The 16881-nt window shown below is 39.0% G+C and overlaps 1 protein-coding gene across 2 annotated transcripts in view; it reads left to right on the top strand.

The window, feature by feature from the left end:
- Nucleotides 1–16630, top strand: part of ninj1 (ninjurin 1) — a 63430-nt gene extending 46800 nt beyond the window's left edge. For both annotated transcript variants that reach the window (XM_063068118.1, XM_063068117.1), the window contains exons 3-4: nucleotides 3766–3933; nucleotides 11279–16630. In XM_063068118.1, the coding sequence (XP_062924188.1) occupies nucleotides 3766–3923 (158 nt within the window). In that variant the 3' untranslated portion in view covers nucleotides 3924–3933; nucleotides 11279–16630. The remainder of the gene's footprint in view (nucleotides 1–3765; nucleotides 3934–11278) is intronic.
- The last annotated feature ends 251 nt before the right edge of the window (nucleotides 16631–16881 follow it).

Raw genomic sequence — 16881 nt, 5'->3', positions numbered from 1 at the left:
TCAACCAACAGGCTCTTGAACAAATGGGGATAGCTACACTCATTTAAGGACTCTATTCTGTTGTCATTTCATGCTCGTTATTTATTGCTATTTATTTGTATCTACATTTGCACAGTTTGTTTACAGTTAACAGTTCCTGATGTTTACAGTTTCTGTTATGTAGATTAACTAATTGTGTCCACAGACAAAAAAATCTCGGGGTTGTATGTGATGATATGTATGTACTCTGATAATATGTTTTACTTTGTACTTTTGAATAATAAATATAGAAAATAACACACAAAATGCTGCAGGAACTCAGCAGGCCAGGCAGCCTCTATGAAAAAGAGTACAGTCGACACTTCAAGCCAAGACCCTTCAACAGCATTTCCAGCATCTGTAGATTTTCTCTTGTCTAAATAATGGGAATAGTCAGCTTAACAGAACCGAGGAGAGAGGAGAGTCAGCATTATAGGAGAGATCGATTAGTAGGATAATTGGTCATTGTAAGTTGTCCCGTGATTAGGCTAGGGTTAAAATCGAAGCTTGCTGGGTGGTGCAGCTAGAAGGGCCAGAAGGGCCTATTCTGTGCTATATCTCAATAAATAAACAAATAAATTACAGAACAACCCTAAGTTCTGCAATTTAAACTTGTAATCAGATCCTCCATCCTGGAGCTATTCCAGTCAAGCTGCTTTAGGTCCTCTAAAAGACCGTAACATCCTTCCTTAGGTGTGGTGACTAGAACTTCCCTAACTCGAAGTTTGTAAAGGTTCGGAAAAGCTTCCTGTTTCGTACCCAATACCTCTATTTATAAATCACAGGATCCAATATCCTTTGCAAGCCACTCGCTCAATATTTTCTTCCAAAGTCAATGCCCGTGAGCTGCCAGGCTCCTCGGTTTCTGCTTATTCTACATAACTGTGCCTTTGCATCTACACTACCTCACCTCTGCCAGAATGTATCACCGACACGTCTGTACAGTAAATTTTGTATGATTTCCGAAAACACATGCAGACAATATCTACTGCATTTCCTTCATCAACCTACAGTGTAGCTTATTAAGATATAATTTTATTGAACATGTACTGTCTTTTCCTAATACTTGTGCCTTGACTCCATTATTAACTCAAACTGCTCCAAGTAACACTTAATTTTCTTCTCCAATTATTTTTTTCTAAAATGCTTTCCACCGCTAATATTAAAATGGCCATTTGTAGTTACTCAGACCGCCCGGTGACCTGGTTTCAATTCCCACCACTGCCTGTAAGGAACTTCTACATTCTCCCTGTCCCCGCATGGGCTTCTTCTGGGCGGTGCTGTTTCCTTCCACATTCCTAAGACGTGCTGGTTGGTAGGTTAATTCGTCATTCTAAATTGTCCCGTGATTAGGCTAGGGGATCGCTGTGAGGCATAGCTCGAAGGGCCGAACTGTATTCCGCACTGTATCTCATCAAAATAGAAGTAAAAGAATGTGTTTACACACTTTCCTAACAAGGATATCCCATTTAAAACTTCCCAAATTTCTGACCGTGGCAAGGGAAGACAGAAAGATTACAGAATCCCATGCACTATTTTCAACCTCCCTTATCCACTCCAATGCAAAACCGGATGGACCAGGAAAATGATCCATTCTGAGCATAGGTTACTGATTACATACGGACTATCAGTTTTCACCCCATTCATTACATGCTGTGTCCTCTTCCTCAGTAAACATTAATACAAAGTGCTCAGTAAGTATTCGAGCATTATCCCACACCTCTAAGAGTACATCACATACTCTATTTTCAATAGTCCTACAGTAACCCCTCATTATTAACTCACTATTTTCATGCCAACCAAAGATTTTTGGAGTCTTTTTACTTTTTGTAATATTCATTTATTTTTGTAGTTTATAGATTTTTGTCTTTTTCCAGCTACCACGAAAGAACAAATTCCACATCATGTATCAATAATATATTTGACGTGATTCTAATTAATTTGCCTTTATTCTTACATCCTCTTTTTTTCCAATCTATTTCCTTCTTCATTTCCACTCTCAAATTATTGTAAAAATACTCTTGAAATGTATCATATGTCTTGCTTCATTGTATCCTCTGCCTCCCCCTTCATATAAGGAACTCTGGTTTTCGTTCCTGTATCTTCCCCTGCCGAGGGAATAGATCAACCAGAAACACGCCCTTGAAGATTAAATATTGTTTCATCGTTGTTTTCCGGTCAATATTGTTTTAAGCTTTTGCCCTCTTAGTCCAATAAATTTAGTCCTCAGAAATAAAGTTTAGATTCTTCTTCGCTCTTCCACATTTTTAATGTTAACCAAATGAAATGATAAGTATGGGGTGTGATTGACTAAATTAGTTTACTCACCATCAACAGGTCCAGCAACCAACTATATGTTTAAGCATTCTCCTGAATATGTTTCAGAAAAACCTCCCCTTTCTTTCCTTTAACTCTAACATTATTCAAATTGATGTTTAACTACTTAAGTCCCCCAGTTCTATTTTTTTTTATCATTCATTCTTTAGGGGGTTTTTTTCTCTCTGTTTTGTGGATGTCTGCAAAGAGTAAGGGTTTCAGATTGTATACTGTGTACATTCTCTTAAATAAAATTGAACCATTGAGTTTCAGCACTATACATCATTTTCACATCAGACCAAGGAACTTCAGGAAAGGGAAACCAGAGGCCCATGTAATCATTGGAGGATCAGAGGTGGATAGTCAGTAACTTTAACTCCTTGGGTGTCACTGTCTCAGAGGACCTGTCTGTGACAGCGGCTCTACTTCCTCAGGAGTCTGTGGAGATTCGGCATGTCATCAAAAACTTTGGCAAACTGCTGAAGATGTGAGGTGGAAAGTGAGCTGACTGTCTGTTACGACCTGGTGTGGGAACACTAATGCCTTTGGGAGGAAGATCCTTCAAATGGCAGTGGATTTGGCTCAGTACATCATAAGTAAAAATCCTCCAAACCATTGAGCGCTTCTGCATGATACATTGCCGTAGAAAAGCAGCATCCATCATCAAAGATCCTCACCACCCAGGCCATGATCTTTTCTCTCTGCTGCCATCAGGTAGAAGGTACAGGTGCCTCAGGACTTGCACCACCAGGTTCAAGAACAGTTACTACCCCTCAACCATCAGGCTCTTGAACAAAAGGGGATAACCACACTCATTTAAGGACTCTTTTGATCTTATTTCATGCTCATTATTTATTGCTATTTATTTATTATCTGCATTTGCACCGCTTGTTTACAGTTACTGTTCTATAGATTTGCTAAGTATGCCCACAGAACAAGAATCTCAGGGTTGTATGTAGTGACGTGCACATACTCTGATAATAAGTTTTACTTTGAACTTTAAAGTTCCCCTGCAGATATGCTTCTTATTGCTAAGAAAATGGATTCTGTCCTTGGCCCTCAAAGATGGCCTCTCTTTCCATCACTATTGCCACTGTGTCTCATTTTTTTTCCCTTCCCAATATTTTTCAACACATTGGATCTCTGAATATTAAAATGCATGTCATTTTAAGGCATGCAGCATTACTTAATTGTGAGTAGACAACATTCCAAACATAGCTTAGTCAGTATCGAGATGTGATAGAATTTCTGTTAGGCTGTTTTCTCATTTAATCTGCCATAGTTTGAATCCTAATTCAACAATGGGATTTGGTAAAGTTAATAATTTAATGGTTTGAAGTAATGTTTATTGGACATTTTTTAAATTATTTATTAGTGAACCTTTAACTGTTTTGTTTTAATTGCTCAACGACAGTGTTGTATCCTTTTCAGTGAAATATGATCTGAATGACCCCAGGAAGCAATACAAACTGGACATCCTGAACAATGTCACCACAAGCCTGGTGTTTGTAATCGTTATTGTGAACATCTTCATTACAGCATTTGGAGTGCAGAGACCTTATAACCCGGGAAATCCGCAGTCTGTTTAGCAACTGCAAAGTAAGTTACACAGATCAAGGACAAAGCCTGTACTGGGAGCCTTTATATATAAAGCTAAAGTAATTGTTGTAAATTGACTAAGAAATATTCAGTGAATATGTACAAAAATCCACTTGAGTGCCTCCTGAATATCTTTTGTACTGTAGTAACTAAATATGTGCTTTCATTACTTATTTTAAAAAGTTAGAACATCCAACTTGTATGATATTTACATAAAATGCTTTTGGCTTGGTGAGGGTTGAAAGCACAGGCTACAAAATAAACCTCACATACCTTACTGTCAAACACTTTTAGATGTAAGATGATGAAACTTTTTGTATAATCAATTGTAATCAGCTATGTACAGCACGAAAAATCAAATTGTAGCTAAAATTCTTCCTTGCTCTTGTCAGCAAGAGCAGAATTCATTTGAAAGGATTTTACTCAAGTCAGTCAGGAACAAGCTCACAGGCACGTGGAAGTTTCCTCATTCTTCCTACCCTACAAATACTCCAACTTAGACTGAGTTACCAGAAGGGAAGAACTGAGGATGCCAAAGTTACAAAAACACAGAAATTAGGCTCACCTGCACTCATTTTTTAGACATCCTCTGCAAGCAATCAAGGTGATTTTGTACATATCTTGCTACAAATATGCGTATTGATCCAAACAGTTCTCTGTACTGATTGCTCATTGGCAGAGAATAAATTCAGATTGTAATTCACACAGAAAATGTTTTGCTCTGCAACTTCATTTTCCAGGTTTGTAAATGCTGATTAACTGGACTCTGACAACTAGCACTTGTTCCTCAGTCAGACTTTATTTACAACATTGGTGTATAGGGAGAACAGCATGGCCCCTGTCACCACACTGGTTTGAATTTTACATAAAGAAATGCTGTTTTTATACAGAAATTGATACAATAGAAACTCTGAATCCCCTCATTTGCATATTTAAGTGCCAATCATAATACATATTTCAGGTGCCAAGTACCAATGAAATCTGAGTGTTAAAGTCCAATAACATGAGAATTAGTAAAATAACTGTCTAATAGTAACAGTTATCCTAGAATCTTTCAGTTGCATCTTTATCTTGTCTTGGTATGCTCAGTGATCTTGGATCCCAGGCTTGAACAGGAAGGCTGTATAAGCATTAGGCTTTCAAGGACCGTGATCAGCCTGGGTGACTGCACTATACCTACATACTTGTCTCTGTCCGCTTATCATTTTGACTTGTTGTCTTAGTGAGCCTCAACACAGAGAGAGGCTGTACAAAGTGTCTGCACTCTGTTTGGCTAGCAAACCATTTTAACCCTTGCTTTCCTGCAGTTTCCACGGTACTCTTATCTTTCAACTTTGACTCTGAACATCCAAATACTGCTACTTTGCAGGTTCATTCGTGGTTTAAAAACACACTGCTAAGATCTGACTGACCACCTCCTTACATCAGGGTAGGCTACCCAAACTCTTTCCCAAGCCCATTGCTTCTGCTGAAGCCCAGACCTTTCTTTGCATTTAACAACTCAGGCCCTCATGGTACGTGATCTTGCCCCCGAAGACACACAAATGTCCATCAAAGAACATTCTATTCCTAGACATAATTCAGAAACACAGTATCCTATCTGGACTGCTCTGAAGTAAAACATCTTCAATGGGCGTTGTCCCAGATAATATCTGACTCCTCAAAAAATAACTTACCCCAGGCTGCTCTTTCCATTGAGTTTCAAGGTCACCTTGATTCTCAGCTTCCCTGATTTAGGAGCTTTCCAAGTGGTCATGCCTCCTAATTTCCTGCTAGTTGTTCCTTTGGTGAGGTTACATGGGCATGTTAGTCACTGAGGAATGATTTTGTCTCTTGATCATACTGGCATTGCCTCTCAGGACAGTTATCACTTCAGTCATGCCGTCCTGGGTTCTGGTCTTCCTGCTCCACAAAATTTCTTCGTGATGACTACAGCAATAATTGGCACTTATAAAATACATTGATTTACCTCACTGGAGCCTCCCTGTTAACTCTTGTGCATTGAACTTATTTACACTTGCTGGGGAGTGTAGCTTCATCCTAGTACCTTTGTGGAAATGGTCCACTGCAAGGTGTGTTCAAGCCTGCTGAATTGGCCTGGATGGCATTGGTTTTGTTTTACCTGTCCATTCCGGAATAAACAATCTATCACTTTTCTAAAGGCTTTTTCTAAACTTTATAGTAATTTTGTGATTCTTTTAGCGGGATGCACTTTTGAACATTAGCTACTGTATATGCACAGCACCAGCTAAGTGTCTCAAAAAGCTCAGAGGTTGATTTGTAGACAGACATGCCTTTTTTCAGACCACTGACCACAATTTCAACATTTGCTATAGTAAGAATTAACCATAGCCAGCCACTGTTCCCAGTAAACCATGTGATTGTCGGCAAGAAATCAGATTTAAGCTTGAAAAATATTCTTTGTGTTTGTCTTTCTGCTTGAGGAAATTGCTCTAATACTGTGTTGTGTCACTAAAACAGGACAACAGTCTGGTTCAATGGCATTCTGTATTTGGTATACTGTACGTGCGAAGCTGGATTGTTCCAACACTTGAATAAATATATCCACAACCAGTCTGACCTCCCTAAATATCCTTGGAAAGGCTCCATAATAGCAAAACACACTTGTAGATAAAGCACATGACTTAAAATAATCCACTTACTTCACAACTGCTTGAAAGGGCTGTGATCTTTGAATTGTTGTGGGCTTATCGAATTGCTAAAATCCAATTGACTTATAGACAGTAATTTCAGAATATATCCAGTCAAATCAACATCCACACATATTTGGCATTGATGCCAACTTGATCCTTCAAAAGTCACTGAGTCATAGAGAGGTACAGCACAGAAACAGGCCCTTTGGCCCATCTAGTCCATGCTGAACCATTTAACCTGCCTACTCCCATTGACCTGCACTGGGACCATAGCCCTCCATACCTCTATCATCCACATACCTATCCAAACTCCTCTTAAATGTTGAAATTATGCTCGCATGAACCACTTGTGCTGGCAGCTCACTCCATACTCTTACGACCCTATGAGTAAGAAGATTCCCCTTAAACTTCTCACCTTTCACTCTTAGCCCATGACCTCCAGTTGTATTCCCACCCAACCTCAGTGGAATAAGCCTGCTTGTATTTACCCTATCTATACCCCTCTTAAATTTTTATAACTGTATCAAATCTCTTCTCAATCTTCTACTTTCTAAAGAATACAGTCCTAACCTATTCAATCTTTCCTTATAACTCAGATCCTCCGGACCCAGCAACATGCTGTGAATTTCCTCTGTACTCTTTCAATTTTGTTTTCACCTTTCCTGTAGATAGGTGACCAAAACTGCACACAATACTCGAAATTAGGCCTCAGCAACGTCTTATACAACTTCAACATAACATCCCATTTTCTGTACTCAATATAATGATTTATAAAGGCCAGTGTACCAAAAGCTTTCTTTACAACCCTATCTACCTGTGACGCCATGTTCAACAAATTATGTAGCTGTATTCCCAGATTCCTTTGTTCCACCACACTCCTCAGTGTCCTACCATTCATAGTATAGGACCTATCCTGGTTTGTCCTACCAAAGTGTAAAACCTCACACTTGTCTGCATTAAAATCCCATCTGCCATTTTTCCAGCTGATCAGATCCCTCTGCAAGTCATGATAGCTTTCCTCACTGTCCACTACATCCCCAATCTTGGTGTTATCTGCAAATTTGCTGATCCACTTAGTCATGATACCATTCAGATCATTGATATAGATGACAAACAAAGCACCCAGCACCAATCCCTGCGGCACACCACCAGTCAAAGGCCTCCAGTCAGAGAGGCAGCCGTCTACTACCACACTCTGACTTCTCCCACAAAGCCAATGTTTAATCCAATTTACTACCTCATCTTAAATGCCTTACTAAAGTCCTTGTAGACAGCATCCACTGCCTTGCCTTCATCCAGTTTCCTGGTAACTTCCTCGAAAACTCTATAAGATTGGTTAGGCATGACTGACCACACATGAAACCATGCTGGCTATCCTTAATCAGTCCATGTCTATCCAAATATTTATATATCCGGTCCCTTAGAATACCTTTCACTAACTTTCCCACAAATAATGGCAGACCTATAGTTTCCTGGTTTCTGTTTAGAGCCTTTTTAAACAGCGGAACAACATTGGCTATCCGCCAATCCTCTGGTACCTCTCCTATTGCTAAGGATGTTTTAAATATCTCTGCTCGGGCCCTGGCAATTTCTTCACTTGCCTCCCTTAGGGTCTGAGGGAACACATTGTCAGGCCCTGGCAACTTTTCCAAAACAATGAACATGATTTAACATTCAATTGAATTTTCCTAATATTAATCTACATTGTTGAAGGTTTACAATTGGATTACAAGTGCATCTACCTCCATACTGAAAATTATTTAAATGCAACAGCCATAACTTTAAATATCAATACATCGTTTAAGTTGCAGTCTTTTAACATGAGATGTTGCATGGCTTCAGTTCAGTCAGAAGTCATCTGGACAAGATCACAGTGAACAATGCTACCTCAGGTGACGTCGTTCGGATAGTCCACGTAACTGTTTCTTTCACATCTTCTACATATTCTTTTTATTATAAGTGTGTTTCTAGTACTGTTAGAGCCTATGGGCTGCAGCTTGAAGATCGATTGAGCCATCTAGCACTTTGCTGTCTCTGAGAAGATTCCAGCTGGGCGAGTGGCCATGAGGCCTGGAAGCTTAGAGACAGGGTGCAAGCTCATGATTGATCCATTTTTTCACCGATCTCGCCAATTAAAGCATCGAGGAAGATTGAGACATCGAGGCGAGCAAGTGGTCAGTGCCATCTGCCAGCCTCTTGCCTGCTGCTGCCGGAGGGAGGTGCCTGTGTGTGACAGTCTCTCGCTCGCTCGCTGTTGCCGGAGGGAGGTGCCTGTGTGTGACGGTGTGTCTCTCTCTCTCTATCTCTATCTCTATCTCTATCTTCTCCCCCCCCCCACCCAGAGGAAGGCCCCTGCATCCGGGTTGTCTCTCTTTCCCACTATGCTGTCAGAGGATGTTACCGAAGTTCAGGGTCCGCGATTTAAGGATTTGACCATGGTTCCCTTAGACTCTGTCACTTTTGTCTTTTATATTCTGTGTTTCGCCTGTTCTTTCTTACTGTCATTTGCATGATTTGTTTGTTGTTTTTGCACGGCGGGGTGTGTTTGGGGCTTGAGGGGTTGATGTTCTTGTTGCTGTTTGCACAGTTTGTTTTTTTTATGTGGAGGGGTTGGGGTTTGATGCTGTGTGCACGATTTGTTTTTACTGTATGGGGGAGTTGGTGCTGGTGTTGCTGTCTGTGCTGTTTTGTTGTTTTTTGGCATGGCGGGGTTGATGTTTTTCTTTGAACAGCTTCCATCGTTTTCTTTGTTTGTGGCTGTCTGGAAAAGATGAATCTCAGAGTTGTATACTGCATGTATTCTTTGATGATAAATGTACCTTGAACCCTGGAGTGAACATAGTTGAGAAATTAGAAAATTGGAGAGGGAAATAATAAAAATCACTGGTAAAGTGGATGGTTAAAGGCTTCTGCAGATAGGCAAAGAAAGGGAAAGATATTGCTGCACATCTTCAATGATGTTGTGGAGTCTAAATTATCCACTCAGATTCTGCAGTTTTTGTTAATTTTCAGGGTGCAACTATCAATGACTTTTCCAGCATTTACTGCTCAGCTGTGAGGTGATGAGGGACCCATGTGGTGCAGTAAATTCAAAATGATGTTTGGCACAGATTTACAAGATGATTTTTAAAAAAAATTAACTGATGTACTGCCTTCCAAATGTCAGCGCTGTCATTTGCAGTAATCCCATCAACAGTGCAGTTGACTGATAGAAAGTTTCTTTGTACTCCCTGAGAATTGAGGCTTCCTTTCAAAATGCATGGCTCCTGCCACATCATTTGTCTGAACCGCAGCTGTGAAAACACTTTTTTTATTTCTTAGTGTCCAGAAATGGATAGAAAAGGATTACAGGGATCTGGGCCAAACATGGCCTAATTCCCTTAGAGGAGCATTTTAGACAGCATGGACAAGATGGACCAAAGGGCATTTTTCCACGTTCTGGCTCTAAACTGAACCCTAGAAATTAATGGTATATTTTGGAATAATGAAGGTATTTCCACTCAATAAGGGATTATTTGAATACACTGGACAACAAGAGTTTTGCTTCCAGAATACTTTTGGGTGTATCTTATGGATTTTGGACTGCTAATCATGAAAATCACCCTGAAGCTACCCTATCTTTTACCACTTTTTGAAGTTTTCCAGACTTGATATTCATAATTCAAGTCAAAGTAACTGAAGCCAAGGTTAAGGAGGGCGTTTTTGTTGGTCCACAAATCAAACAGGTCATCAATGACAGGAAATTAGCAGAACTTCTAGCTGGACCAGAGAAAATTGCATGATGGCATTCAAGGATGTTGTTGAAAATTTTCTTGGCAGCTACAGAGCACCAAACTACTTGTAGCTGGTTCACAACTTGCTTCAAGCATACAAAACCATGAAGTGCATCATGCCACTAAAGATTAATTTACTGCATTCCCATTTAGACTTATTCCCTATGAATCTTGGCGCTGTCAGTGTCAAGCAGGGTGAAAAGTTTCATCAGAATATTGTGGTCATGGAGGAATGGTATCAGGGCCACAGGAATCCATAAATGCTGGCTGATTATTGTTGGACCCTTAAGCAGGAAGCCTCTGACACGGAGTATAAACAGAAATCATCAACGAAACATTTTTAGCTTCGTTGAACTATTGCAAAGTGTCAGCACTGTAATGCAATTAAATGCATTATATTCAATACAAATTAACTTCTTATTTCTCCAAACTCCTACATGATGCAAGTAGTTTGAATTTATACTTGTGTTCAGCTTCAAGTGGACTATCTTAAACTAGAATAAAATTCTGAGGAAGTAACACTTCCAGAAAAAATGTGTTGTCCAGTGTTATTGAGAGGATGATTGGGTATTAAATTGACTATGTCTTGAATAAATGCTTTATAATTGGACTTGGTGGGATAAATTGCCTGTCTCCGTGCCGTATGATTTCATAATACCATAACTATGTGTTTCTGTGGAAACGAGTACAGAGTTAGTGCGGCGAAGTGGTGTTGAATGTTGAAAGATCAGCATGATCTTATTGAAAAGCAGACCAGGCACAAGAGGCTGAAAGGTCTGCTGCTGTTTCTTACATGTGCATGTTCTCAATGAAACTAGTTTTCTGCTCAATGCAAACGAAAATAACAACATAATCACTAATTGTGGAATTAACCAGTCTAATCGGCATTTGCATTTGCTCTTTTCCATTTTTTTCTAGCTGATGATGAAACACCAGGAATGACAAAAGGGAATGGACATCGCATGCATCCTGAGCAGTGTCAGACTAAGAAGAAAAGAGCCTTTTCACAAAATCACTCCAAGCATGGGATAAAATAAATATATCTGCTTGTGAAAAAATCTTAATAATTACTTTAAAAGTACAGAAACTTATTTAGTTTTATAAAATGCAGCTCTCTATCATTTCTGTCAGTTAATTTGAAGAATAACATTGGACGTCACTGAAAAAGCTGGCCAGTGTAAGTTAAGCAAAAATATTCTTTTTATAAGTTATGATCAGGAGCATCTGCACCTTATAAAATAAATGTTATTTTAAGTGATCAGACTTAAGAAATTGGTAATAAGTTAAATGACAAGAAAATATCAAGAGTGATCCACTCAGCCCCTAAACCTATACTATCACTCAATAAGATCAAGCCTAATCTACAAAAGACTTCAAACTCCACCGCCCACCCCCTGCCACATGTCAATGTTGGTTCCACATAGCCCTGAATTCTCTGATCCTTAATTGTGCCTACACAACATTTTGGTGCAGAGAATTCCAGAGATGCGCCATTCTTTGAGAGGAGAAATTCCAGTGGACTTCAACTGTAAATATCTTCTGCCTTACCTTGTGGCTCTGCCTTCTCATTTGAGCCTTTCCTTCTAGCTGCAGACTCTGCTTGGCAAGCCCCTTTAGGGTCTTACATATTTCAGCAGGCTGATCCTTCATTCTTCTGAACTCCAGGTTTGAGGCAGGACAATCCTCTTGTCACATAAGTGAATCTCTGCTGGGCCACCTCCAGTGGTAATATATCACTTCTTAAATAGGGAAGCAGAACGGTACACAGAATTCCAGGTGCAGTTCACCAACACACTGAACATTGGTACTTCTCTCTTATTAAATTCCAACCCCCAATAATGAAGGACAAGTTTGCCGTTTAATAACATGCTGTTAACTTTCTGTACCTCATGCACAAGCACGCAATTGCAGTCTCTCTCTACTTAAATAGTAGTCTGCTTTATGATTCCTTTTACTGATGTGGGTGACTTCACATTTTCTTACCATAACCTCCATTTTTACCACTCACTTAACCATGTTGCTAAGTGAAAATATCCTCATTGCAAATATGCCCTCTTACCTACTTGGGTGTCATCAGCAACCATCAACCTTTGATAGTTTACACTCTGCTTCCTCCTGTAGGCCATTAATACATTGTGCACTCTTTAATGATACTGTCATCCTCTGATTTAAATCTCTTGGGCTAATCAGAAGAGGCTGGGAAGAAATGCTGACCATTCGGCATCTAATGTCCTCACATGTCATTCTTTGGCATAGACTGTGGTTGTGAACTGGAGAGTGCCACTTTCATACACTCTTCACTAACAGCTCCAAATTCCTGCTTTGTTGTAGGCTCTCCTCTATCCACTCAGTAGGTCCTCACCCCCCCCCCCCCAGACTCCCACTCTCCTCCAACCGGACATGTGCCCCCAACCCCATCTTCCAGACTCCCTCAATTTAGTTTGTAGACGATAACACCATAATGGGCCGTTTTGCAAGTAACAATGAGTTGGAGTACAGGAAGGAAATAGAGAGCTAGTAACATAATGTCATGACAAGAACCTTTTCCTCAGAGTAACAAAACGAAGCAGCTGGTCATTAATTTCAGTAAGGGGGGGAGTACACATGTCCCTGTCTGCATCAGTGGTGCTGAAGTTGAGATGGTTGAGAGGTTTAAGTTCCTAGGAGTGAACATCTGTCTTTTGTCTTTGTCTAACTATGTAGGCACCATTGTCAAGAAAGCTCACCAATGCCTCTACTTCCTCAGGAGGCGAAAGAAATTTGGCATGTTCCCATCAACCCTCTTCAATTTTTATCAGAACACCAGAGAAAGCAACCAGTCTGGATGCATAATAGTTCAGTAAACCAACTGCTCTGCCAGTGACTGCAGAGTTGTAGAGTTAGAGACACAGCTCAACACATCACAGTAACTAGCTTCCCCTCCGTCAACTCTATCTGTACTTCTCACTGCCTCTGTAAAACAGTCAATATAATCAAAGACCCCATCCACCCTGGAGATTCTGTCTTCTCTTCCTCCTATTGGGCAGAAGATACAAAGCCTGAAAGTACATACCACCAGGCTCCAAGTCACCTTCTGCCCCACTGTTATATGATTATTGAATAGTTCCTCGGTACAGTAAGATTAACTCTTGATTTCACAGTCTACCTCACCAGGACTTTTTCCCTTGTTGTGTACCTGCACTGCACTTTCTCTGTAGCTGCTACGCTTTATTTTGCGTTCTGTTACTGTTTTACTTGTCCTACCACAATGCACTGTGTAATGATCTGTGCAAACAGTCTGCAAGACAAGCTTTTCATTGTACTTCCATATATGTGACAACGATAATAATAACAAACTAACCCCAGTACGCATACACTTACTGGATCTGTGAGGTTCTCCAGTCTCCCTCTCTCTGCTCACCAGGCCTGTGCCTCTCCACTCTCTCAGATTCTCTTTGTCTGGTTTGATATATCAGTAGATTGTTTCAAAAGGTAACAGGATACAAACATAGAGGATAGCTTTCACAATATCAAACATTTTAAATGGGGTGTTTTTACCAGCCATGTTATTTTTGTAATTGAGATAACCAGTGGATATATTTTCAATAATTATTACTTCTCATGTCCCCTCTAAAGAACTTGCAATATTCTTGACGTATTTCTGCTTTTCTGTCATTCTCAGTCATATAAGTGGTCTCAATCACTGAATTTCCCTTTCTTTTCCTCCTCTTTAAATTTAGTTTATACTTTGTTCTGCCTCCTCAGTGGAAGTTCTTTTCATATCAAAATGCATCCTTTTTTTTTACATTCTGTCTCATTTTAATTTTGATGTTTAAAGTTACCTTGCCTTTCACCATTATCTGTGCATTATAATCTTTCATAATGATGAGCAGCTTTGCGCATGGCGTCTTAGTTGTTTCCTTTGTGTCTCCCTCATTTCTCAACACAGGCCAGTCTGTGAGCCCACGATTGTGATTCTGTTAACATGACGCCTCTGCTGTTAACGTGGCATATCTCTGGGATAGACATTCAACCTTGGTGTATCATGTAGGAGGCTCTGTGCATTTTTCCTCCACCTCCCAGTTTTGGTTCCATTAATTTTGAAAGTGAAGTACAAATGACGTGACACAAGTGACTTAACATGAACTTCTGCCTCTCAGAATTTGAGATAGTTGGCAATAAATTATGAATAAACTAAAAACAATTGAACAAAATAATTTGCTCACTTTGGCAGATGAAGTACTTAAATATGTTTAAAATTTTACATTAAAAATATGCATAAACTGCAGTAAATTTCAGTAACATTTATACATTGAAGATAGTATTCACATTATGACTTTTATTTTCTATTTGGCCATTTCAGTTATTTTTTTATATTTCTTGTGATACCACACATCCCCTGAGCCTCATTGCAAGAAAACCCTGAATTCCACAGCTCCATGAGAATTCAGAGCAGGTTAATCCACTCAGGATTAACTTCACCTTGTCATTAAGATCATGTGTGTTGTAAAAGATTATTTAACAGCTGCATATCTTGCATTATCTAGGTCTGTTACTGGCCCAGATCAATTGCCTTCAGCATGTGCAGAAACTATCATCCAGCTAATTGTTTGAAAAGATGCTGAAATAGGTACACTTGGAAATCTGTAATAAATCCAGATTGATGTTCTCAATCTAAAAGGTTGCCTGATTGGACAGGAACAGAACAAATAAAGAGATTTGATGTAATTGTCAGCTGTGACTTGTACTTCAAAATGAAGATCACAGCACTGTAAAGGATGGCTTCATTTACTTCATTTGTAGTTTGAAACAGATTACAAAATATGCATTTTTGAACAAAGAGCTGATTTATATACTGCTGCCTTTCATTTCAGGTTTTACGTGTAAAACTGAACAATGGATTTTAAATCAATTTACAGTATTTCAGCTTGATATTTTATGATATTTTATATCAGTATGTACTATTTATGTTGTTCATATGCCCAGTGTATGCTTAGACAACTTTGCTGTTTATAAACAATTTTAGATGTGTTTCTTTTTGGGTAATTATGTATAAATGCTTCAATATTTTTCTTTAAAAAAACTGGATTTACAAAACAACGTACGCTTTAAGATATTGAGTACTGCGGACTTGGATAGCACTAAAGAGGGACTATGCATTAGTAAAGGATTGATGAACATGTTCCTGCTACAGTACTACTCTGGGAACTAATTTCATAGAACAGTTATGTGGCCCTTAAAGAGTATTTTACAAGCTGGAGAGGGTATTTTATCAGCAAGTGATTTCTTAAACTACAGATTCTATAATTATATTTGACACTCACAGATTCCACTCTTCCTCTTACCAGACTAAAAAATGGGAAATGTAAGCACATGATTTCACTTCTAGTAAGTAAAGCACAACCACACAGAAACTTCCGGCCTTCCAAGATTGGATGTGCACTGTCACTGTGTGTCTGAAACAGGATGTTAAACAAAGCAGATTGTTTTGTTCAGATAAGGCACCACAAATTTCTTGTATATTGCAGTAATAATCAATTAATACTGTGAGTGTTTGAATGTAGGATATTTCTAAACAGAAACAAAAAATACACTTATATATAAAGTCATTTTGATATTACCTCATTATGGGCAATAATGAACTGGCAGTTTCTATTGTACTCCACCTCATTTTCTTATTCGTTGAAGTCAAATGAAAACAAGTTTGAGAAAGGGCAATCAGACTTAACAATACCAGAGCATGGATTTTTGTACTACTGCCTCATTCATAATTCCAGTCACCTTCTCCTGCATTCCATTCAATTTTGTCACATGCTACAGTTCCAGTCAGATGCATTCATATTCTGCAGACGTTGCTTCCGCAGGATAGAATGTTGAGTTATGGTTGCATTTTTAAACTATCGAGTTTAACTTTTCAAGGAATAATTAACTAACAAAGATGAAGCTTAAAAACCATAAGTATTAAAATAGTATTGTAGATCCAATGTCGATCTACACCAGATACATATATTCAAATTCCCTTGATGAAGAAATTTATCTCTAGTGATCAAAACTGAACATATGATATTTGGTTTCCATACATTCAATTCTGTTCACTTCATTGACCTGAACTGGAATTAAGTTTGTGGGAATAAGTACAGCAGGTAAATTATATTCTTCTACTTGTTCAGCACTAGTGACCAAAGGCAAATTTTGTCCCTTTTTTTTCCCCAAGTTCAGCTCTACCCGACTGTACAAGTGTATTTGTTTTTAAATGTTGCACTTCATAATTAACATATGTTCTTTAATAAAAACGCATTTCTTATTGTATCTCTGGCCATATCAACCTGTTTGTTTTTGTTTGACTGTGGGTAATGATTTTTGACATGCGGTATTTATTTAGCATTGAGCAACACCGATGCGTCAAGAACATGCGGGGAATAGGAGGATGGCATTTTAATGTGTGCATTTGTTCACTGTCAATCCCCTTACACCATGTGATTTCCCAGGGAATGATTCTGCTGCCTCACTTTATGATAAATCAAAGAACATTTCCTCCCCTA

Source organism: Mobula hypostoma, chromosome 15 (assembly GCF_963921235.1).
Source record: "Mobula hypostoma chromosome 15, sMobHyp1.1, whole genome shotgun sequence".
Lineage (NCBI taxonomy): Eukaryota > Metazoa > Chordata > Chondrichthyes > Myliobatiformes > Myliobatidae > Mobula > Mobula hypostoma.
The sequence above is the reverse complement of the archived record's forward strand: the minus strand, read 5'-3'. Positions and strand labels throughout refer to the sequence as shown.